The 25201-nt window shown below is 37.7% G+C and overlaps 1 protein-coding gene across 2 annotated transcripts in view; it reads left to right on the forward strand.

The window, feature by feature from the left end:
* Positions 1-25201, forward strand: part of GABRB2 (gamma-aminobutyric acid type A receptor subunit beta2) — a 197605-nt gene that overhangs the window by 149276 nt on the left and 23128 nt on the right. The window contains exons 7-10 of one of the 2 annotated variants that reach the window (XM_072947274.1): positions 9126-9263; positions 11083-11235; positions 14430-14674; positions 19100-19213. In XM_072947274.1, the coding sequence (XP_072803375.1) occupies positions 9126-9263; positions 11083-11235; positions 14430-14674; positions 19100-19213 (650 nt within the window). The remainder of the gene's footprint in view (positions 1-9125; positions 9264-11082; positions 11236-14429; positions 14675-19099; positions 19214-25201) is intronic. The other variant, XM_072947275.1, reaches the window with a different exon arrangement.

Here is a 25201-nt window from a genome sequence, read left to right on the forward strand (position 1 = left end):
AGGTATAGCCTTAGCTATTTTTTTGACATTCAGGCAACTTGTCTGGGACAAGCTGAATTGCAAATATTCCAAGTGCGAATGCTAGAGCCGCAATTTGGGAGGCTGGCCATAGCTTGCACAGATCACCTAAATATCCGCACCATCTTGAAAAATTATGTTTGCTTTTGGCCTTTATTGGTTTGAAATCACTGGCCCAGTTCCCATTAGGTTAGGATGAATGCAAAGCTCCTGTGTCTGTTAATAAGCAGTAGTGGAAAAAAGGGACTTCTGCAAGTTTCTAACCAAATTGGCTTTACCCAAATTGAAAAGCAAAGTAATGGCACCCCCAGTGACCATCAGATCACTCTACAAGTATGGAAATCTGCCTCTGTGATTTATAAGATAAAAATTCGTGGATTTGGGTGATAGATTCATCCAAAATACACTTTTTTTTTAAGCCATCACAATGTCATTATTCCTGGTGTTAGTTCTTGAATTTGAACTGTTCCAGATATGGGAACACATTCTCCAGTTCGGCATTGTCCTCAGGGCATACATACCCAGTTTGCTTGACCCCTAAAGCATTTGAAAATCTCAGTCCTTGCTTGACTACCAAATGTTTTAAGCCAGGTACAGATAGTATGTGACAAAAAAAAAAACATTAAATCAGTTTCCTTCCTTTGCTGCTCTGTTCAGACCCTCCAAGAGAAGAAATATTACTCTATCATGTATTAAAGGTTGTGCCTATTATTTATTGAAAATAGACATTAGGTGATTTGCCCACTTCTGCCTCCTCCAGAGTGAGTATTTAGTAGCTTTGCATGGGGAATGAACAACTGTTTTCAAACTTGAATTGAACCTTCATGTAACATTTGGAAGCTTGCTTTTTTGATTATGTAAAATTAAAATATAAAAACAAAACTTAGCTTTATTTTTAATTGAAGTATAGCTGATTTACAATGTTACATTTGTTTTAGGTGTATATCATAGTGATTTGATATTTTTATAAATTATACTCCTAAAGTTATTACAAAATACTGGCTATATTCCCTGTGCCATACAAAATATTCTTCTTAAGTGATTTATTTTATACCGAGTAGTTTGTACCACTTAACCCTTTTCCTCTATCTTGCCGCTCCTCCCACCCTTTCCCCACTGGTAACCACAAGTTTGTTTTCCGTATCTATGAATCTGTTTCTATTTTGTTATATTCATTTGTTTGTTTCATTTTTTAGATTCCACATATAAGTGATAACATACAGTGTTTGTCTTTCTCTGACTTACCTTACTAAGCATAATGCCCTTCAGGTCCATCCGTGTTATCACAAATGGCAAGATGCGTGAAAAAGGCTGGGTTAAGATGGAGAGGCGGGGACCACTTCCAGCATCGGCCTGACTTCCTCTGCCACCCCTTGTTAGAAGGCAGATGGGCTGGTGTAGCAGTGGATGGCATCTTATTACACAGCTGTGCACACCTACTAGGCCATTCAGTTGGCCTTGTTAATTTGAACATCTTCCATTATCACTCGTGAGCTAACAGACTCGTCAGTGTTGCCACATCTCCTTGTCACCAGGGAGCATCATTCCTCCTGAGCTGTAGGTACTCACTGCTTCTGGAGGCTCTTGTGGCAACTTGGTTTCCCAAATCTGTCAGCACAGAATAAGTCATAACCAGAGCATCATGGCCCCTCCAAGGATGCTTTTTTTTTTCACCTAAGAATGACCATATATATTTAAAGTCAGCAACATCAGGAAGTTTCTTTCAACACAGAGCCTTTGCTTCAACTTGGTAGCTCCCTTTTATGGGCTGGTACCAGCAGCACTGCCTTTTTTTAATTTAAAATTTTTTTGCATTTTTTCAAATTGAAGTGTAATCAGTTGACAATGTTGTATCACTTTCTGGTGTACAGCATGGTGTTTCGGTCATATGTATATGTACATATAGTTCTTGTCATATTCTTTTTCATTATAGGTTACTACAAGATATTCAATGTGTTGCCTGTGCTATACGTTATAAACTTGTTGTTTATCTATTTTATATATAGTAGTTAGTATCTGCCAATCTCAAACTCCCAATTTATCCCTTCCCAACCCCTTTCCTCCTAGTAACCGTAAGTTTGTTCTCTGTGTCTGTGAGTCTGTTTCTATTTTATAAATAAGTTCATTTGTGTCCTTTTTTTAGATTCTACATATAAGTGATATCTTGTGGTATTTTTCTTTCTCTTTCTGGCTTACTTCACTTAGAATGACGATCTCTAGGTCCATCCATGTTGCTGCAAATGGCATTGTTTTATTCTTTTTCATGGCTGAATAGTATTCCATTATATATATATATAATCATATATATCATATATGTACACACACACACACACCCCCCAAATTTTCTTTATCCACTCATGTGTTGATGGACATTTTGGTTGTTTCCATGTCTTGGCTATTGAAAATAAGCATTGCCTCTTTTTAATGATTCTGAGGCTGGTGCACAGGAACCGCATATCCCAAGACATGAATGATGCTCAGGTTTGCAGTCCTATCGCCTTGCAGCTCAGTACACGGCATCTGCTCATCACTGCACTCTCATGAAGGCAGGGACCTGGAGAATCACATCTAACAGGCAGCATGTTGACCATTCAGCTCAGCAAGCTTGTGTGAGCGCCACCCTTAGTAAGACCCATGTTAAGGAGGAGAAGCACCACAGTTCTTCAGACACAGTTCTTCAGCACCCAGGATAGTCTAGTGGCTGAAACCCACACCTCCACAAGTCCCCTGTTGCAGAACTGGCTGTGAGATCTGTGTGAGCAGAGATTCAAGCACAGAGCTACAGAAACCTCAGGGAAGCGATCCCCGCTGAGGGAGGAGAAACAGAGTCTTGGGAAGGGTGGACTTTGAGATGGGCCCCAGAAATGTACAGAAATTCGGTGTGAGAGGGAAAACCATTTCAAGGAACTGAAGTAATTTGAACCAAAGCCCAGAGGCCAAAGGATCACCAAAGAATGTGGGCAGAAGGTGGAAGCTTTCGAAGAGGAAGACGTGTAACAGAAGATGGGGCTGCAAGGTAGAGTTTTGGATGCCTGACTGAAGAATTTGCATTTAATCCTGAACCTCCTGAGAAGGCCATCAAGAAGTTCTCTGCATTTTTGTTTTTTCATTTTGTTTTGTTTTTTTAAGGTAGAGAAATAGCATCATCAATTTGTTGAGAACAAAATAATAATAGCCACATGTGTAGCCTGGATTTTAGAGGAAGGGGGAAGATCTCAAAGGTTGTTGACTTGTCTATTGAGGAATACAGATAGAAGACGCAGAGCGCTGATGGTAGAGTGGAATATACTTAGTCCTCGTGAGGCTAAATATTCAAATAAAACTTGAATGAGTACAGATTTACAGAAAACCTTTAGACCTGGCCCCGTCTCCCTATTCTCTTCTATTACCGCCTTATTGGTGAGCGTAGGTCACAGATTATTCAAGAAAACCAGACCCCTGGAAAGCGACACCATCAGAAGCATCCCCTCTGGTCCCTTATAAGAGAAGCAGAACTGGGAGAAGAGGTTTTAATTTTGGAGCTTATGACACCTTGGTTCAGAAGAAACATTCTTCTTCTCTGGGTCAGGCTAGACATCAGACATTCCTTTCCTGACTCCCGTGACAAGGCGAAGACTTTCTCACTCCATAAAAACTCCCAATCCCTCGCTGTACGCAGGATGGTCCACGGACAAGCAGCATCCTCACTGCCTGGGAGTTTATGAGAGCCATAGAATCCAGGCTCCATCTGCTTAATCAGTGTTTGCGTTTTAACAAGATTTCCAGGTGATTTCTGTGCATATTAAATTTGAGAAGCAACAGCCTATTTGTTTTTAGGTAGAAGTTCTCGTGCTTTTCTATATTTCTTTGGGCACGAGGGCTCATGCACGTGGGAAAAGCGAGGTTGGGTGGCGGAGAGGAATGCTGGTAACCATAACCCCTTCTAGTTCTCCTTTCAACCCCGAACCATATAGAGTGTAAGGCAGCGCCAGGCACGCAAGGGCTTTGTAAATCAGAGCTGCTTTTATTGTTGTTGTGGCTATTTTTTGCCCATGATTGTTATTTTCAGTTAATTTCTCTTACCTGGACCAATAGTTTGATTGCTTCAGCTCTCCAATCACAAGAAGGCTTAAGAAACGTTTCATGGAACTAAAGTGGCAGGAACAGCCACTAGATCACCCTGCTCCCATACAGAGACGGTAAATACTGAGTTTTGCCTTGAAATTCAAAGACAGAAATGATCTTTAAATCACTGTCTGACATTCTGCTTGACTATGATCAGTTTCCTGTTCTCTTACATCATACGATTTGAATTTGAAAACGATAGTAACACAAAAAATACGTTACCTTTGATGTGGGATGAATGCTGGGTCGTGTGGATGGTGTCCTTACTAAGATTCCACTAAGTAATCAAGTCTGACCTACCCCAGGCCAATTATTTTGGGCCGCTCGAGGTCTAGGAATGATTTGACAGCAGAGCACGTGTGTCTGGCAGTTCAGCTAAAGAGCAGGGTGAAGAATAAGATGCAATTAAGGAGTCCGAGCAATCAGTCAGAGTGTCTTTGGAACACTTTCAGTGCTGAATTTGAAGAAATGTGGCCGACAAGTGTGTGTCTTTCTCTCCTTCTTGAAAAAAAAATCCCTGTAACTTTAATTGGCGTTGACTGTGCTCAGTCTTGACCTCTGTATTTCCTACAGGCCTTTTCGTGGAGTGGAGTCCATTCTGATTGTGGACTGATAGACCTCTAATTGTGGTCACTGAGTTAGTCATGAGGAGAGTGCTTGCATTCTTGTCAGTACTGTAAATGGCAGTCCAGTTGACCTGTGAACAACGCGGCTGTTAGGGGCATGACCATTGGAGCAGTTGAAAATCCCCATATAAGTTATAGTGGGGTCTCCACACCCACAGTTCTTCTGCAGCCACAGTTTTACATCCCTGGATTCAAGCAACTGTGGATCGTGAAGTACTGTAGTATTTACTATTAAAAAAAATCCTTGTGTAAGTGGCCCCACACAGTTCAAACCATGTTCTTGAAAGGCCAGCTGTACTATGTTACCATTGCTATATTGAATACGATGCAAGACAAGAAATAGATAACTACCCTAGAACATTTAACAATCCAGTTGAGGAGCAAAGTTTAAATAAATAACAAGAGAATAGTAAGTCACTGTGACTTTCCAGTAGGAAAAAAGATGGTAGCATTGATAATTCAGTTAATTCTTCTGAATGTTCTCATCGACCTCCACTGTTTAATATCTTGGTACGAGTTCATATTTTTTGCATAGTAAAATCCTCCTAAAATGTAGTATTTACTTAGTAGATAACAAAATAAACATGTAGACTGTCAGTAAAGTGAGAAAAAACTTTTTTAAATGCAAGGTTATGTAATGAGCTATGTGACAATTGTGGCAACATGTTCAGTTATTACATATATTTTTAAAATGTTTGCTCCTTAGATCTCATATAGTGTACGTATTTACCTATATGTCTCATTTACATCTTATATAGATTTATAAATTTACATATTTATCCGTCCTGATCAGAAATGTGTAACATTTCATGCAGTTTCAATTCCTCCAGGTAAATTCCAATAAATTAGTATTTTGGTTTACCCATAGGCCATCTGAATTTATGTGGGTTACGTTTTTAATGATAACAATACAATATAATTTAATCACTCCATTTCTGGAATCCCATGAATAAAATATAAAAGGCGAATTTAATTTGCAAGACATTAATGAGGAGCTTCAGTACATCTCATCCTTCTGAGAACTTTTAAAAGATATCTAATTATTTTTTCACTCATTATTGTTATGAAAGCTGTGAAAGTCAGGTCACATGTATTTGCATATGTTTTCTTTTATTTTTTAATCATACTGAGAGACTGCTGAATATTCCTTCAGAGAAAATTCAAAGAAAAGAAGAAAACTAGGTCTGCTCTCAGCTAATCCTACACAGTATATTGAGCTGGTTTCTGAACTTGGCCACCCTGGCACTGTCCTGGATTGTTGGTCTCTCATCTCCAGAAATCGATGATGCAAGAGCATCTATTTGCTTTCCATCTGCAGCCTTCTATACTTGGTTAACCCAAAATGAGGTCAAGAAGGTTGGGGTTTTAAGCCCAGCAGTAGCCAAGGAGCGTATAGAATAAGCTGCTTCACTGTGTCGGATTCCAAAATCTTAGCCATCAAAATAGCCTTCAGATGTTTTACTTTCAATCCCAGATACTTTGGAGAGTTCCTTAAGTGGTATTAAACAGCTGAATTTCTCACTGTGCAAGTGCTTATATGTGTCCGTGAAATAGCAGCCAAGTGGCATGTAATGAAATACAAGTTTTTATTATTTTAAATAATTCTTACCTAAAAAGAAAGTATGAGCTAGCCTTTTAGAGCACTACCAGGTACTGTTCCAAAGCATTTTCAAGAAACAGCTTGTTTTTCCTAAATCACAACTCTGTGAAATAACTATTATTATTAATATTATTATCCCAACTTACAGATGAGAAAATGGATGACAGAGAGAGGTTAGGTAACTTGACCGACTATTACATAAGGAGAGATATGTAATGAAGAATTTTTAGATTATTCTCAAGGGCTATATTATCATTGGATGACTTTTTAAAATTCGCTTAAAAGATATTTATTTAATGCCAGTTATGTACCAGGTACTGTGCTCGGAGCAAGAGAAAGAGAAAAAAAATGTGATGAGTACCTTTCCGATGCCAAGCATCCGGATAAACAACCATTCCCCAAATCCACGTGTGTATTAAATAGTTATTTTATTAATTCAATAGGTTATCCCAAGTACCTATTCTCTGCCGGGTATTGTCTAGCAAGAGCCTTGTCAAATGTCTGACATTTTGACAGAAGTCTGTATTTTATTATAATGATTCTACCTTTAAAACAACCGTTAGGCATCTCCTATCCAGCTTTATTGAAATGCCATTGGTATTGCCATGCTTCTGCCTACAGAGAGCATCTGTTATAAGATTCGTAATGATGAACAAAAGAAACTAAATACTGACCACAAACACACTCTTCACTGGTTTGGAAATTGTGAGTTGACTTTTCTCTCGGTCTCTTCTTACAAAGATGGCAGCATTCTAGAAAACTGTTGCCTTCTCATTCCCTAACTACTGTTTTTCATGTTTATACACAAATTCAGTTTGACATTTCTAGCTATCTAGCTTATCAAAGGTGGGCTTGTCTTTAGCACTAAACGATTTCGTAACTGAGAGATGTGTGCCAATAACCAATGAGAAACAGGATTAAAGTTGAGACGAAGTCCTGGAACATGAGGGTCCCCACAGCCACGTTAGGAAAGTCGCAGTCAGGCCAAGAGTGGTCATCCTTTGGGACAGACACCTGAGTTCTTAGGTTTAGGTAGAGAGTAGTAATAGGGCAGGTTAATGGGGAGTGAGAGCTCTTTTCTGAGAATCAGCCTGCTGTGCCGTTCACTTACTACCTGGACTTGACTTTAAAATCATGAATAATTTACTTTTACATCAAAGACATTCTCTAACAAAATGAAGGGCTCTAAATCAGACCATGCTAATAAAAATATTGGTGGTATGTAGTCTATTTAAACTCCACAATTTTTTTTATTACAATGCAATTTACGATGTTTGCAAGTAAATAACCCTTTTTAAAATCATTAGTTATTATCCAAAAACCTATCACTATGGAACTACAAGTTCAAGTTCTTAATAACTCTTCCAAAAAACTGTATTTCTATATCAGATAAAGATGGCTCCTCTTTTGGATAAAAAGGACTTCAGATTTCTAGAAAAGTGAAGACATTGCTGGAGCTGTGCTATGGTTGATGTAGTTTCTCAAATTGACAGTATTGTCATTCTTTGAAAAATAATTTGTTTCTGCTTTTTTTGGAGATTTGACTTTCTTTCTTCAGAAAAAAATGTGGTTTATTGAAAAATCCCAAGAGCTCAGAGTCAAAGACTTGATGTTCAGTGTTAGACTAACTAGTCACGTGTCAAAAGGCAAAGAACTTCAGCAGCCTTTCATTTGTCTGTTGCTTTTGAAACTAGGAGAGCAGTATCTGTCCTGCCTACCTCCTAGACATGTTAAAATTCAACTATCTGGATGCAAATGTTGTCTGAAGAGATAAATGCGATATACAAATACAGTGTATGCTTTGGTGGGCGATTTGTGGGGGATAGATGTGTTTATAAAAATACTGATATTCACTGAATTCCATTGCCTGCTTCCCTGTACAGAACTGTTTGCAATGGAATATGTGTTTATTCACTGCAGTTATGTGTGCCTGCTCATTAGGATATGTGTGTTTACCCCACTCTGCCCCATGGATTGAAAAGATCATTAACAGAGGACATGTTTTTATGATCCGGAGTCCGAGCCCCAGCAACGCTGCACTGACGAGCATCGTAGGTGCCCAACAAGGAGTTGTCGGATGAATGGAAGCACCACCCCCACCTCAAATGCTCTGTGCATTTACGATGTACACGATACACTTGTGCTTACACCTTAAAACTCTCAGAACTGGTGTTGTTTTGAGTTTTGTTTTGTAGGGCAGTTTGTTTTTTCGCTTTTCTAATTTACGTATGCTGCAAAATCAAATTTGGAGTTCATGTCTACGAGTATTAGAAAATTAATGACTCATTTCTTCATAATCCCTTCTCTTGTGGCTTGAAATCCAAATATTTTGTAATTCAAATATTTCGTATTGGCAGGAAAGGGTTTGGTACCATTTAATGCTGTACGGATAACTTTCAAATGATTTTTTCTTCTGTTGTCTCAGAGTATCATTCAAGGTTATGTGATAATGTTTGAGAGAATGAGATTCATAATCAGATAAACTTAGCTCCAAGTCCCAAACGTATCATTTCCTAGTTGCAAGGCTTAATACAAGCTGTTAATTTCTCTCTAAGCCTTTGTTGCCTCGTATGGGCCTGATTACACTTCCCCACTGGGATGCTGGGAAGGTTAAAGGTGGTAATCGACTCAAGGTGCTTGGCATGGTATCTAGCACATAATAGCCTTGAGTGGTAGCCGTTAACCATTGACACAGTTTGTCTTCTAAACAGTCTCTTTTTCCTGTTTTGTTTGTCTTTCGTGTGTCTGCATATGTGTGTATATGTTTCCTTTTACAGATGGATATACAACTGATGACATTGAGTTTTACTGGCGTGGGGATGATAATGCAGTGACAGGAGTGACAAAGATTGAACTTCCACAGTTCTCCATCGTAGATTACAAACTCATCACCAAGAAGGTTGTTTTTTCCACAGGTTTGTATCGTGGGAAATGGTTAAGAGAAAAGAGGCGTCATCATATTTTTGTCAGAAGTGTTCACCTCTTTCAGGATTGGGTCCTAGGGAAGGACAGTGACTCCAGATGCAAACCCTCAGTTCCCTATCAAGCCCGTTTGGAACCCGTCCAGTTATTTTCCAGGAGGCACTCTCCAGCAAAGCGAATGTCTCTCACTTACTAGAGAAGGGGCTGATTGTTGGAGATGGAATGCATGAAGAGAAATGAAGACGTGGGTCTGAGTTTTTCCTATAGCTTCATGTGTCCCACAGAATTGATCGTAATTCTTTGAAACATACGGGGGACAGCCAAGTCACAGTTCACTCAAGTCTGACCACAGTGAAATCCTCTAAAGACAGCAGGGGAGGAGAACTCCACATTTTTCTCAAAGGGTGGAATTTCATTATGTAGTCCTACCTACTGTTTCGAAGCTAAAAACTTTTCTAGATGTAGAGGATATTCTGATGCCTTCACCATCCTTACAGTCCAATATTGACTTCAAATTTGGTTTCATCAGCACAAATTTTTAACAAAAAAAGCCCAGGAATGTGATAATTTGCTACATAGTTATTAAAAGAAAAAATAATAAGCCCATAGGAATGCCCCTCTTTATATTTTTATTATTGAAATTAATTCCTGAAGCACAGAAAAAGCCAATACTATAACTATAGATTTTGAGGGGAGGGAAGTAATTAGGTTTATTAATTTTTTTTAATGGAGGTACTGCGGATTGAACCCAGGACCTCATGCATGCATGCGCTCTACCACTGAGCTATACCCTCCCCACTTTTAACCATAGATACTGAATTGTCCTTCTGCTAAGGACTCAGGCACTTTCTGTCCCTGAAAACTATTTCAAGCAAGAATACAAAGTAGCCTCAAGCTTTACGAAAAGAACAACAGCAACTTTGCCTGTGTTTGCGGACCTCTGAACCCCTGAGACATTATGGAAATGAGTTCCTACTTAAAATATTTTTACTTCAGTATTAATACACTTGCTTTAGCCCAAGAGGGCTAGACAAGGATTTCTTTCAATTAGTAAGAATATGCACCCACCCACACACACTGTTTTTCACTGTGACTCTTTCATGTTCTCAGACTGTGTTCTGTTATGTATCTCGTTTAAAGTGTAATTCCCTAGATCCACCGCCCTCAAAGGATCCAGCTTCAAGAATCTGATCCTGTAGTTATATCTCCCACAAATATTGCTCAGGAAAAGTGACTCTCCACCTTTTGGTGGGCCAGGAACCTCTTTAGAACTTCGATGGAAGCAAGGAAATTAGAAAAAAATACTGCATGCACATGAAAACCTTCACAGAATTTCAAGGAGTCGCTGCACGGGCTGAAGCCATGCTGCTGATCCTCGACTTAAAATGCATCCTCGGGCTTATGAAGAGATTTCTTTCACTATAATCAGAGTGTGCAGCCTTATTCTTATATAACTAGGGAAAAAAACCTTATAGATTGGACTTGCTGAGGAACAGTTAAAGGGGGAACAAAGGGACTGTCACCAATTGTCTTGTCATCACAGTTGGAGAGGATGAGAATCCTTCATTCCGTGTAGGAAACTGAGCAGGGAAGAGCTGGAATTCTTTCAATAACTGATGAGTGTGGGATATATCAAACACTAAATCCTGCTAATTAAAAGCCCTGCTTTCTCAGACTACTTTTGCAGAAGAAAGTACCCTTCACCAGAAGCTAAAATGGAATTTAGGAAAGATATACAAAGTTTATAAGCCTTTAAATGAAAGTATCCTATAAATGTTGGTTGATAACGATGTTTTAAAATTGTCGTTCTAGGTTCCTATCCTAGGTTATCGCTCAGCTTTAAGCTTAAGAGAAACATTGGTTACTTCATCCTGCAAACGTACATGCCGTCTATCTTGATCACTATCCTCTCCTGGGTCTCCTTCTGGATTAATTACGATGCTTCAGCTGCGAGAGTGGCATTAGGTAGGCGTTACCTGACCGCTTGGCGGCGTTTGCCTGTGTGTGCGCATGCGCTTGCATGCCCATTCCTTACCTTCGAATATGTGTTGCGTGTCGAGACCACAGTGAACTCATTACGGGAGATGGGCTGTGAGGCTTGGGGTGATCTGATTCAGCGTTAAATCAATTAAATACGAGTTAAAACTCTTTCGTGTCAAAATTAGATAGCTGTATAGCTGTCGATAATGAAATTAGTCCCATCAGCTTGATATTTTTATTGAAGCATAATTCGTGTAATATTGCTTGATAATTGTTCCGTTTTTATCTGTGTTCCTTACCTGGGATGAGCTCTCTTCCATCTTTTTTTTTCCCGCCTGAGCAAGAAACAAAGAAATACCACAATATGTAACTAATCAATGAGCAGAAAGAATTCTAAAGTCTTATTAAGATTTTGGAGTAGCATGGCAGAGGGAAGGACTCAACCAAGTAAGAATATTGGGAAATCATTCATAGCATCACTTTGCTTGATGTTTTCCATTATTACACCAGAGGAAGAGAATAAATCATACTTCATGGGTATTTTTATGTTACTAACGCCAGGTATAGTAAACTTATGATCTTTTGTACAACTTCATTATTTTGAGTTCTGACTAATCTCTGTAAAATTTTGAGCTATTAACTGCTCCACCGATGTATCTCAGTTCAATCATTACTTCCTTAGCGAAGTCACTCATTTATTCATTCAACAAATGTTTGTTGAACACTTACCATGTGTCAAACATACTAGGCACTGGAGCTAAAGCCAGTGCCCTTCGAGAAGTTATGTTCTAGCAATGAAAGATAAACGATAAATTCATTTTGCATGTAACATGGAAACTATATAATGTAATAAGTCCATAGAGGGGAAATAAGCAAGGTAAGGGAACGGGTATTCCTGGGGATGCAGTTTAGAATAATCAGGGTAGACTCAGCGATTGCCAGTGGAACAAAGACCTGAAGAAGACCAAGAGCCAGGTGAATACCTGGATGGGAATATTCCAGTGTAAGGAAAAGGCTCTGAGCAGAAACGTGCCAAGGAGTTCAGCAGGGGGGCCAGAGCGGTGGACACAGAGTGAGTTCAGGAGGATAGATAACATCAAGGAGAGGGGACTGAGAGATGAGGAAGTGGTCCAGGGGCCATAACAAAGGCTTTTACTTTTGTTCAGAGTGAAAATAGAGTCACTGAGCAAAGAAGTGACATGATTTCAAATACAGACTTTTTGTGTGTTGAGATTAGATTATGGTAGTTCATGGAAGGAAGAAGTTAGGACCCCTGGACTGAGTCACATCCCCTATGATACAGTCTCCTAAAATACTGTAGAACACCCCTTGGAGACCAACAGCTGTTATTTCTCTTTACTTGGTTCGTGGTGTCCTTTTTCCTCATGGTACTGAGGATACCTTGGAGAAGCATCTATATCTAATTTTGCTTCTGTTACATCTGCAGTTCTCACACAGTGAGTGGTGTTCAGTAACTATGTGCTGAATAAAGGAATTTATAAATATCCTGTTACTCCAAAGTGAAACTCTATTATCAGTTTTATGTCTACTACAGGAATAATAAGTTATTTACTTTTTAAGAGAAATTTTTTAAATGTCTTTTTATGTGAGCAGTTTATTACTAGGTCAGAAAGACCTTAAAATGAGATTTAGATAAATAGTAAAATCAGCATTGTCAGTTTTATAATATGCATGTGATACTCACGTCATACAGGATAATCTCTCGTTCACATAATGAAGAGAAAAGTGAAATTGGAAAAAGTGTCAAAATGACTAATACGGAAAAGATATGAGAACTATAGCACGCCTACATCTGAAGTATGACCATGGGTTTTCCTGACATGCTGAGAATCAGATGATCAAATTTTTTAATTTTTTGTATCTGCTTTATAAACATATAGAAAAACAAGGCAAAAATTAGGATCTTATTAGAGAGATAAAATTAAATCAGAAAATTTATGTTCCCAAAAAAAATCATAGAAAAGAAACTTAACTTTTGGGCTATGTAATTGTATAGTGTTTAAGGACACAGGTTTCTGAGTCAGAGAGATCCCAGTTCAAATGCTGACTTTACAATTGACCATCTCTGCGAACTTGACCTTTGAGGTCAATTTTCACATCACTTTTTTGCTACAAATCTGGACCTTATCAAACTTGAGACTCTGGGCTCCCAGTGCTTTAGCCAGAGTATCTCTGTCTGTCCCTCTCATTACAGCTTTGAGAGAATAAGCTCCCCACTGTTGGGGATGCTCCCTCGGCTGCACAGACAGTCACTACCTGACCCAGCGTGGCATTTCCCATAAAGAGTCTCATCATTCTTCTGTATTATTTCTCTGTGCATTACGTGCCTATATGCCCAACCCAAAAACATGAGGCTAGACACCCGCTTCTCTGTTACTCTCCACCTCTACTTTCCATCTTTTTGGAATCCCTTGTTCGTATCATCTGTATCATGCATTTGTTGATTTCAGTACTTTTACAGTTATTTATTTCCCCTTAACACTTAATTTGTCCCTGACGCCTCCCTCCTCGTGACTGGGCAGTGACCCCATGTGGCCTTCAGTTTTCATTTCAAACTCCGCGTTAGGCTCTGTGTATGTGGCTTTCTATCATGCAGCCCTTACTTAATCCTCACTTTCCTCAACATGCTTCCTATCATATCCTGTCAGTTACCCACATTGGATTTCTTGCAAAAGGTTTATCTTTTGATGGACTGTGTACTTCCACCTCCACAGAGCACCCATTTAAAAAACTCCACCACCAAGGCCCTTAGGCCTGCTGTCACTTTAGACCTCCAGTCCTTGGTTGCTGGGTAACCCTTACTCATTTTCCAGGACTTAGCTCCAAAGTCCACGTTGCCCGTTGCCTGATCTCTTCCCCACCATGTCACAGGCTAAGCCAGGATTTTCTCTATATTCTCAACTGTCTATCATAGCATTTAATTTATATCTTGAGTCCCCCACTACAGACATAACTATAAATCTGAAAATAGAATTAAATGAAATGCCCCAAAATGATTAATATTTACTATAAATTAATTTATGCATATCTCCAGGCTCTAACACAGGGCTACTGTGTATAACATGTGCCCAGTACGTATTTTGCAGCATATGTGAATAAGTAAAAGAGTAATGAAAGCAGCAAGGAGATAGGAACATTATGACTCTCATTTTTTCCAGGAATTACAACTGTGCTAACAATGACCACGATCAATACACACCTCCGGGAGACACTCCCCAAGATCCCCTACGTGAAGGCCATTGACATGTACCTGATGGGGTGCTTTGTCTTTGTCTTCATGGCCCTTCTGGAATACGCTTTGGTCAACTACATCTTCTTCGGGAGGGGGCCTCAACGCCAAAAGAAAGCAGCTGAAAAGGCTGCTAGTGCCAACAATGAGAAGATGCGCCTGGATGTCAACAAGGTAGGTTCCGAGGGCAAGCCCTCCTTGCTTCTTAAACTCAAAGAAGAATGCTAGCAATGTAGGCTCATGGCCTTGTTCAACAAAGGAGAAAACCAAGGCCCAGGGAAGACAAGGGTAATTTCCCCCACATCACAAAGATAATTAGTGATGGAGGCACAGTTAGGGCCCAAACTTAGGACACAACATTTAGACGCCCTTTACCTTAACACTAGGATGGTCCAAACCAGAGTCATCGGAGAACCCCCTTTGCGAGCTTTTCCATGTATGAGTATAATGTGTGCTATGATTCACTTTATGTTTGTTTACATTTTCTCACTTTATTTAAATTTCTTTCAAAAGGAAATTTCATATCACTTAAATCAGCATTACTTTCTGGAAGGTAATTTTGAGTATAAATAAATAAAAATGAAACTATGTGATTAAATTCTAGGATATGCTAAATTAAGGCTCTGGGCCTGATCTCTGCATTCTCTTTCATTTAAAAGGGAGATAAAACAAGTGCAGACATGTATTAAAGACCCATCCACAACCAACCGAGATTTTCTCCTTGAAGTCATCAGATGGATAGAAAAAAGAAGTGAAAGGGGAAAAAAGAGTAACTTTCTTTTTAAGTGACAGATAATTACTTAACGCCTTGCACATGTACCACTTAAAATCGTTGGAGCATTTGGTACCAGAGGCCACTGTCTTGCCTAAGTCAGATAGTCAAAGAACAGTTCCCACCCAGTCGTACACGCAGCTATTCTTCAAACCACTGGTTCTCAACCTGGGGTGCCCAATTGAATAATTGGAAACGCATTAAACAAACTGAAGCCTGGGTTCCTTCCCCAGAAATTCTGATTTGATTGTCCTGGGGAATGCCTGGCCATCATAATCCTAAAAAGTTCTCCAAATACTATTCTAATTTGCAGCCAAGATTTAGAATCTCAATTCTGAGGGCTTTTGACAGCATTTCCAATAGATTTTGACAGCTCTTTATTCCCAAAATGTGACTTTACCTGGCTTCCCATTACATAACTTTCTAAACTAAACAGAATATCTACATTCGTATTTTCCCACAGTCGAAACTTAGAACCTTCAAAATAGACAAGAAAAACAAGGTCTTATTTTAATATCTACCATAAATAGCATTTATAAAGTAGTACATAATTTTGGATTTGATAAATAGTTCATAATGAGGGAACTGGGACAACAGTAATACTTTTAAGCCATCTGGAATTATTAATCATCCAATAATTATTTAATTGGCATTTTAATATCTCTAACTTCAATTTAACTCCAAGGACAGCACACCATAAATAATTTCTGCCACTGGGTTTTATTTGGAGCAAACCCACTGGATGTCTCTGAGTCACTAATATTTTCCCCATATCCATAGGTCTGATATTTGATTTTGGACTATTTGCTAATCAAAGACACCCTTTGCCAGGAGATAACATTTGTTATCATGCAAATTTTAAATATAGCCCTTGAAAGCCAATGAACCATGGGGCCTAGGAAGTTGTCGACTTCTCTTCAGTGTTCCAGTTTTCACTTATTGGAATCTGTTAATAGATTCCAAGCTAGCATTATGACTTTCTCGGGCTGTCAAATGAGAGAATGCTTTTTAAACCTGTTTTATGATTTTCCTGATAGAGAGGCTTTAGTAAAGAAAAGAAATTGAATAAATAAATAAAACTATCTCATAGGACGGCAGTTTGAAATGCATTGATTAAATCAATTGCCTAATGCAGAGCTGACTTAAGAGAACATCTGATCTCCTTCCACTTTCATGTACCTTGTTTTTTTATACCAATTTGCATTTAAATGATAAATTTAAGTACCAGAGAGTGGCAGTTTTACAGCAAACTGAACCCGGGGAGTTTCAACTAGTTTTAGATTCAGCGTACTGAGATGGAGGTGGGGAATGGTTCACTGGGCAGGTGCCCCTTTAGTGATGAAAAACCCATCCTCTTGCCTGAAGTTGGAGCCACAATTCAGAGCTTAGAATATAAGAGAACAAAAGAGACAGTAGAGTTCTAGTCCAGTGGGTTTCTCAAATCATAGGTGATTTTTGCCCCCCTCCCCACCAGAGGACCACTGACAATGCCTGTAGATGGTTTGGAGTGTCAACACCAGGGTTGGTATCCAGTGGGCAGAGCCAGGCGTGCTGCTAATACCCTGTCGAGTACTCAGCAGCCAGCCCGTGACAGTCATCCAGCCCCAGATGTCAATATTGCTGAGGGTAAAAAGCCCTTCTCTGGTCCAATCCTCTGGTTTCAAACACGAGAGAAATATAAGGGGCTTGTCTTGTTCTTGAAACTTTACCCAGAGGTGGCTTCTCCACTTTCTCTGATTGGCTCGCATAACATCAAAGTATCAGGAGTTCTAATTTAGTACAATGGTTCTCAACAAATATTTTGGAGTCAGGTTTAGCATTTACCCCCCATTTAATAGTATGACAATAGGCACAAAAAAAAAAAGAAAAAAGGAAAAAAAAGTCTCTCTGGCCCTTCAGTTTCCTCATCTGTAAAATGGGGTTAATTCCTCTCTCGTAGGCTATTACGGAGACAAGCTAGTGTGTAGAGAGGATAACTCAGTCTCCAGTACATGATGAGTACTCAGTAAGTGATAAATATGGATAACATATCATAAATAATAGGCATTACTACATTTTAAAAATTAAATTTACAGTCTTCAGACCTATTGGCGACACTTGCTTGTGTGTTGTGCATGCAATGTAAAATGTGGGATGTAATCCCATCCCTAAAAAAGAGCCTTGTCTGCAGAGGCATGTTTCACGTTGGAAGTTTTAAAGTCAAAGCAGGGAAATCATTTTTCAACAGGCATTAACTGTAAAATCTGTAGTCCACCAACTTCAAACTTTGTTAGTTATTTCTTAGGCTAGAATACTTGATTAGATTTTTGAAAGGTGACCGTCTGACATTCCAGACTCCCACTTTTTTTTTTTTTAAACCCAGCATGAAGAGTTACAGGAGCTCCACTTAGGACTCTGATTGTACAACGCTTTCTTTTGTGTCAGCATCATGAATAATGCCCCCATATCTCTTATCAAGAATGTCCCTTCTTTTCAACTGGAGTTCTACGGTTTTTTGGGTTTTTTTCTTTTTAAAGATCAGGCACATATAATCAACTAAGTATTGTTGGATGATCTGGAGAAATCAGTCACTAGGAGACAGGTTGACTTTTTCAGTTTCCATTGATGGTTTCCTAGAGACAGAAGCAGCATGTCAGATCATCTAAAGTGGCTTTTAAACTGCTCTCTGTCCTCAGGTCAGAGAGGGATGAAAATGGGAAGCCTAGCCAGGTGGGAACCCACTCTTGCTTCAAAGGCATACTTCCACCTTTTTCTAATCTCTTCTCTGTGTTAACCTTCCTGTATTTAGCAAGAGTATCTGCAGCTCTTAAAACAGTTCTTAACCTGTCATTTGACTGATGCAAAAACTAAGGCTCGTAAGAAAAGTGAAATATCCAAGGTTGCATAGCAAGGTAAACAAAATTTCTGAGACAATCCTCTGTGCAAGCAACTGAAAAAAGAATATAAAATTAAAAGGCTGATTCCACATATTCAGTCCATAGTATTCAGTTCAGTTAACTTCTCCTAAAAATCCCTTCTGTCTAAAAACAAGAGCATGGCTGACAGGCAGTGTTACTTTCACAGTTGTCTCCATGGTGACACATTAAATTATAAAATACTACAATTTTTAAAAATAAACCTCAAACCAGCAAGAGTTTTACTGAATATTTTCTCCAAGTGTCTTCAGGAGTAGTTAAAAAAAAAATAAGATCTCTATTCTAGGGTTAGGAGAGTCCTCCTGTTATCTTTTGCATTCTTCTATTTATGTGTGTGTGTTTATAGAATTTGCTCTTAATTAATTGCACCCACATTTCTAGCTCATACCTTCAAGTTGCCAGCTCTCCTTTTATTCTTTTAAGCTTTGTTATTTTCCTAACAATAACTAGGCTTATATACACATATATATATATTTGAGAATTTAGTTAACTTCTGTCTTTTCACTGCTTTGATTCTTGTATATCTGAAATGCCGCCAATATCCTTATTGTATTGAGAAACCCACAATCACCAGTTTTCCAAAAAAAAAGCTCTCTGTTGGGAGCCATTCTTTATCCTGCATCCAGGGGTGTTGCCAGTCTCTGTGTTGTCTTTATCCATTGTGCTTAATTTTTTTGTGTGTTATGCAAAGCGAGTAAGTTCTTTTAAATTTAATTATTTCTAGTGCTTGGAATTAGATTTTTGTAATGATACATTAAAAAAGATGTAAGTTTAGAAATCCTTATCTCTGTTAGCATCGGTCTTTATCTAAAGGCCAGTAGCATTTATCTATTTCCAGTTTACTTTAACCACTGATCCTAATCTAGTGGCAGCAGTCGACTTAATTAGCACGTTCTCTACTTTGTCTTCCAGATTTTTTATAAAGATATTAAACAAAATGGGACCCAATATCGATCCTTGTGGGACCCAACTGGAAACCTCTCCCCAACTAGACGGACTACCAATTACGATTTCTCTCTGTATACGGTTAGATAGCCAGTTTTTAATCCATTTATTTGTTATTTCTGTTGGAGCCAATTTGTTTAGCTGTTCCCTTTAAAATAATGTATGGTTTGTTTTGCAGATAACCTGTAGACTTGTGTCCACAGAGCCGTGGGGATAAGTTAAATGTTTTCATGAGACCCTAACGGGGTTTTTTTCTGTTGGTTTTTTTTTTTTTTTTTTTTAATGTGGATGTGATGAGCACAAGCTTCAGTGTTCCCCTCGGTCATTGTGCCAGAGAAAGAAACCAAGTGGATCATATTTTGAGACTCCTTTTCATTTGTATTGAGAGGATAGAGTGTCATTAAATACTCTGGTATTTCTTAGTTTTATTGTTGTGTTTCTTTTGGTGAGTCGAATACGTGGAGACATATATAGTCCTCCTGTAAGCTGGTTCAGAATTCAGAAACCTGTATTTTCTGTCCAAGGTTATTAATTCGTGTCTGAGAATGTTACGTTTGCATCAAGTCCTTGTTCCTTTATTGTGGTTTATATTTTACAAATAAGTATTATCTTGGCTGGCCCAGTGCTATTATAACGATAGGTAAGAGGCAATAATTGAGATTGGTTCTTGTCAACACTCTTGACTTAAATGAACGCCAAAGAAAGCCCACTGGGGGCGAAAACGTAACAGTGTAGTTTCTGAATCTTCATGTGTTTGCATTTTGTAATTGGCAAATTGTCATTCTTAGTGCCCTCCAAAGTGGAGAATGAGGACGGTGGTGATGAAGATGATGGTTGTCTCCATTCCACGTTATCATCCGCGACTTGTCTCTCGTTTATCTGTAGTTCTCTTTCTTGGTGAAGCAGTGAATGAATGATGCTGAATGCTTGCGAATCTTTCCTATGAGGACTTGATGTCAGATGAGCTGCAGTTATTGTATCTTTAAGTATCAGATTCTTCAATTCCTCATTGTTAATGCCTTTGGGCTGAGAGATAGGTGTGGTTAACCTATTAAACTGCTAGCTTGTTTTGGTATTTTAGTTGCTTTTTTAACTTTGTTACTTGTGTTATACATAGCCGCAGAGTCTGATAAATGGTATTAGGTAGATTCCAGGAGAAGAGATGTTTGAAACTCTGTTACTCACTGTTGTAGTCTTGATCCCCTGAAACACCCAGCCCCTACTAAGTCTGTCTTCTCAGCCTGTCTCATTTGTGGGGTTGCTGCTTTTCTTGTTTTCAACTGAAATCTCTGTTGTTGAAATTGAAGTGGGTGATCTGATTGGGCAGCGTTCTGGGTGGAAGAAGATATGTCTGACAGTTGGAGTTAGGGTTCATGATGAAAACGGTTGAACAATGTTGTGTTTTTCAAAACCAGAATGAAAGTATACTGCATGATTGGTCTATGACTGGGTAAAAGTTACATGAAAATTCAGGAAAATCCTCAGATGTTACTTGAAAGAAAATTTGCCTCTTTGGTGCTGTTTTCAGCTGCTGGCTTGAAAGAGTTCATGACACTTCCTGATGCCATGATTTGGACTCTAATTTGTCAAGAACTCTTTCTCTCTATTTCATAAAACATTATGCTAAAAAAAAAGAATGATTTACATTGAAATATGAATCTTAATGTCTTCTGCCTTTATACTGTTCTTTGTTGGATATGTCTTTATTCTGTCTTTTGAATTCTCCTTTAAGTTCATAAGCAGAGTATGAATTAAGGACTAGTATTCAAAAGTTTGAATGATGAGCTGTTAAATCTGTAACCTGTAAAAGCATCAAAATTATGTTGACAACCCTCAGAGGCAGTAGAGTGCACTGGGAAGATGGTGGCTGTTAGAGTCAGACTGAACTGGGTTCACGTTCAAGCGTGGTTATTTATTAGCTGTGTAACATTACAAGTGTTTAACCTTCATGTTCCTCAGATGAAAACTGAAACACTGATTTTTGCCTCATGGAGGTGCTGAGAGGATTAAATGAGAGAATTTGTTAAGGACATTACCCAGGACTAGACAAAGAGCACTCAATACATAGTTGCTATTATTCTGGAGAAGGGAGCAGTGTGTATCTTTCTCAGGTTTTCTTGTTTTAGCTCTATTACTATTTTTCTGATTATAAAGCTAATTTGTAATTGTTCTTTAAAGAAAATGTGCAAAAGGCAGTGAAAACCACCTGCACTCTACACCCAGATATAGTCATTCTTCACACTGCCCTTTATTTACACTTAGTGACATATTTTTATATAAATAACTATGCTCTGCTATTGTATATACTGCTATTTTCGACGTAACTTTTTTGATCTTTAAGTATCAGTCTGCATCATTTCTAACAACTACAAAACATTGTGTTGAATGTGTGTACTATAATTTATATAATGAGCACCTCTTTTTAGATATTTGCAGGGTATCTAGGTGGGTTTCAATTATAAACAAGTCTGAAATAAGCATCCCATGCTGACATGTTTGCACACCATTGATTCCTAATATATTTCTTAAAGTAAAATTTGCAAGTCCAAAAGCATGCGCCTTTAAATTGGTGATACATGTTGCCAGATTGTTCCCTGGAAAAGTTCTACTGTAGTTTCCATATCTATGAGAGTGTAGCTGTGTACACACACACATACACACACACACACCCTACACACACACACACACACACACATCACCCACCCCTAAAATAATGAAGAAACAGAAAACTGATGTCTAACTGTTTTCCATTGTGAAAAGTTTTACAGAAATAGAGACAGAAGAATCCAAAAACCCATGTGCAGTTTTTCTCTTCTCTGTCCAAAGCCACAGAGAATAAAATGGCAAGAGAAAGACAAAAGACAAACAGTCAACACTCAACTTACACTGAAGCTGTGCAGAGGGTCAGAAAGGCATGAGGAGGTTCAATGTTGGTGCATGCAAAATCCAGGAGAATCTACCCAAGCTACATTTGAGCAAGTAGAAGAACCCTATAGAAAGGTCTACATCAAAATGAAGCATCTAAACAAACAGTGTGGCAGCTGTACACAGAAACTACCAAATGACATTCTATCTCTGTCTCTCTCATTTGGTAGGAAAAGAGAGAGGAACTCAGCATGCAAAAGACAGATAATGACCCTTCACTGCAAAAAAAAAAAAAAGTCAGGATGTATTAAAATTTTTCATAACAAGTTTTTTTCCTGCTAGAAAATTGACAGAGATATGAAACAAAAGATCAAGGTAAGCAAGAGACTATAAAAAGGTAAATATGATGGGGAAGAAATTTTCATAGACACTAATAACTGAATCTAAAATAGTAAGGAAGAAAACCAGTATGGCAAAAAATTAAAAGAGTAACACAAAGTTCAGGCTGTTGAAAATCTCACTGAAGGCAAATAAAGAGATGTCGAGATGAAAGCCACTTAGAGAAAATATAATACAGGACAAGTACAGCAGATTAAAAATGCAAAACCTTGATGTTAGTGAAGTATAGAATGGAAAAAAATGGAGTAGAAAAAATATTTAAATCTGATATCAGTAATTCTAATAATGATAATAATCAATACTTCTTGAATGTCTTGTATGTGGTTAGACACTCTATACACATGATTTCATGATCTATTCCTTATTATGACCGTATGTTGTAATCATTGTAATTTTACAGATGATGAATGGAGACTCAGAGAGTATAATTAATTTTCTTAAGATTCGACAGCTGAGAAAATATGACTGGAAGATGCTCTCTTAACTACTCCTCTGTACATTATGTATACACATCTGTAATGAAAGTAATAAGTAGGCCAGAAGATATACTGGGTTCCAAGATAAAAAGTATGCAATACCATTGCCACCTTATTATTATTCTTCTCAAATGACTAAACTTCCAGCCAGAAAAAGTGAATGAATGACAAGGAAGGAAAAAAAAGATATATTTCAAACATTTTTATAAGTCAATGGAAAAGTCAAATGGAAAGTCAATGTTACAGGGTTCTGAGGGGGGAAAATATAACCTAGGAATATTATTGATATATACAGGCAAAAGAAAGATAATCTATCCTCAGTATGTGGAATCTAAGGAAACATAGCGTCCATAAGTCCTTATTCAAAAAATATATATATTATAGCTTGGTGAAAAAATAAAATCCAGCTCCCAACAAAAGGTAGTCAAAGTAAGGGATGTTAAAATAGGAAAAGCCAGTATGGCAGCATTTAGAACTAGAGGTAGCTTGTAGAACTAAAATTATCCAACCCTAGAAATTAAAGTTACAGAATAAAAGATAATTGAAACATTTTCAAAAACTAGATATTGAAGATAAGTAAAAAGAATAAATCAGAATAGGTATGGCTGATGTGGGAGAAAGTATTTGTTTCCTAATTCATAGCAGTGACTCAGTATTTACCTTTTATTTTGAGAGTTTATGAATCAAGAATTTGAAGATCAAGGATGTGTTTAAAATTAACATAGATAACTTCTATGACTGTGTTTTTCAAAGGGTCTACCATAGACTGCCTACCTTACGGTCACCTGGGATGCTTGGTTAGAAAGTAGATTCTACCTGAGATATAAATCAAAATCTTTAGTGGGAAAGCTGAGGAACTGACATTTTTATTTCACAGATCTTTATGGTTTTACACTAAAGCATGAAAGTCTGAGGACCATTATGATAGAAGAATCAAAAACTGACACTTCATCTTATAAAAACTTTAGGTAATAAGATAGAAATAGAGAGAGATGAGAGCAGCATTATTTACAATAGCTAAGATATGAAAGCAACCTCAACACCCATCAGTAGACAAATGGGTAAAGAAGATGTGGTATATGTATACAATGGAATATTACTCAGCCATAAAAATGAAATACTGCCATTAGCAACAACATGGATGGACCTAGAGGGCATTATACAAAGTGAAATAAGTCAGAGAAACACAAGTACCACATGATCTCACTTGTGGAATCTAAAAACAAAACAAACAAAGAAAACAGTATGAAAATAGACCCATAGATGCAGAGAACAAATTGGTGGTTGCCAGAAGAAGAGGGGTGGGGGAGTAGGCAACACAGGTGAAGGTGAAGTGGATTAAGAGATACAAACTTCCAGTTATAGTCATGGGGATATAGACAGCATAAGGAACATAGTCAGTGATACTGTATAACTTTGTTCAGGGACAGATGTTTAGTAGACTTATGATTATTTCAAAATGTATACAGATGTCAAATCATTATGTAGCACACCTGAAACTAACATAATATTGTATGTCAACTATATTTCAGTACAAAAAGGTGTGGATAATGTAGGTGTAGCTAGACGTCAGAATAAGGATAAGGACATGTAGAGCAGAAATTAAGGTGCCAGAATTAAGACCAAGCTTGTCTTAACTGTTGTAAGTAGAGCATGTATCAGTCCACTATCAAAAGAGTAAGATTCACAGATTAAATCAAGAACTAACCCAATAAAATGTTATTTATTAGAAATACGTCTAAAGTAAAGGTATGGGAAAATATTCTACATAAAGTCACAGGCAAAAACGAACGAGGTAAACACAAATCCAAGGAAAACTGAAGATTGAATATTATTACTATATAAGAATGAATTGAAGTTAAAAAAATATTGACTGAGAAGTATTTTATTATTACAATCCAGAACAAAGATATAATCATTGGTCAGTAATTCATATATGATTCATCAAATTAAAATTGAAATAGTATCCAAATAAATCTAAATGATTGGAAATAAAAAAAGAAAATGACAGAAACATTACCTAAATAGTATATTTAATAAAGTTTATTGTGTAAACTCATTTTTATATGACTTATGTACAGTTCATGTAATTTTTATCATGTAGATATGATAAAAATTAATTTGAAGAACATTTGGAAAATAATAGCAACTTAAAATACTACAGGATTAATTCTAAAGGATGTGGTTAAAATAGTTAATAGAAAGTTTTAGTCTCAAACACATCTTTAGAAAGGAATTTTAAAAAGGAAATATAATGTACAGCTCAAGAAGTTAACAAAAGAGCGACAAAATATCTAAAAGGAGTAGAAGGAAGTCATTAAGATAAATT

The sequence above is a fragment of the Vicugna pacos genome, chromosome 22 (assembly GCF_048564905.1).
Source record: "Vicugna pacos chromosome 22, VicPac4, whole genome shotgun sequence".
Classification (NCBI taxonomy): domain Eukaryota; kingdom Metazoa; phylum Chordata; class Mammalia; order Artiodactyla; family Camelidae; genus Vicugna; species Vicugna pacos.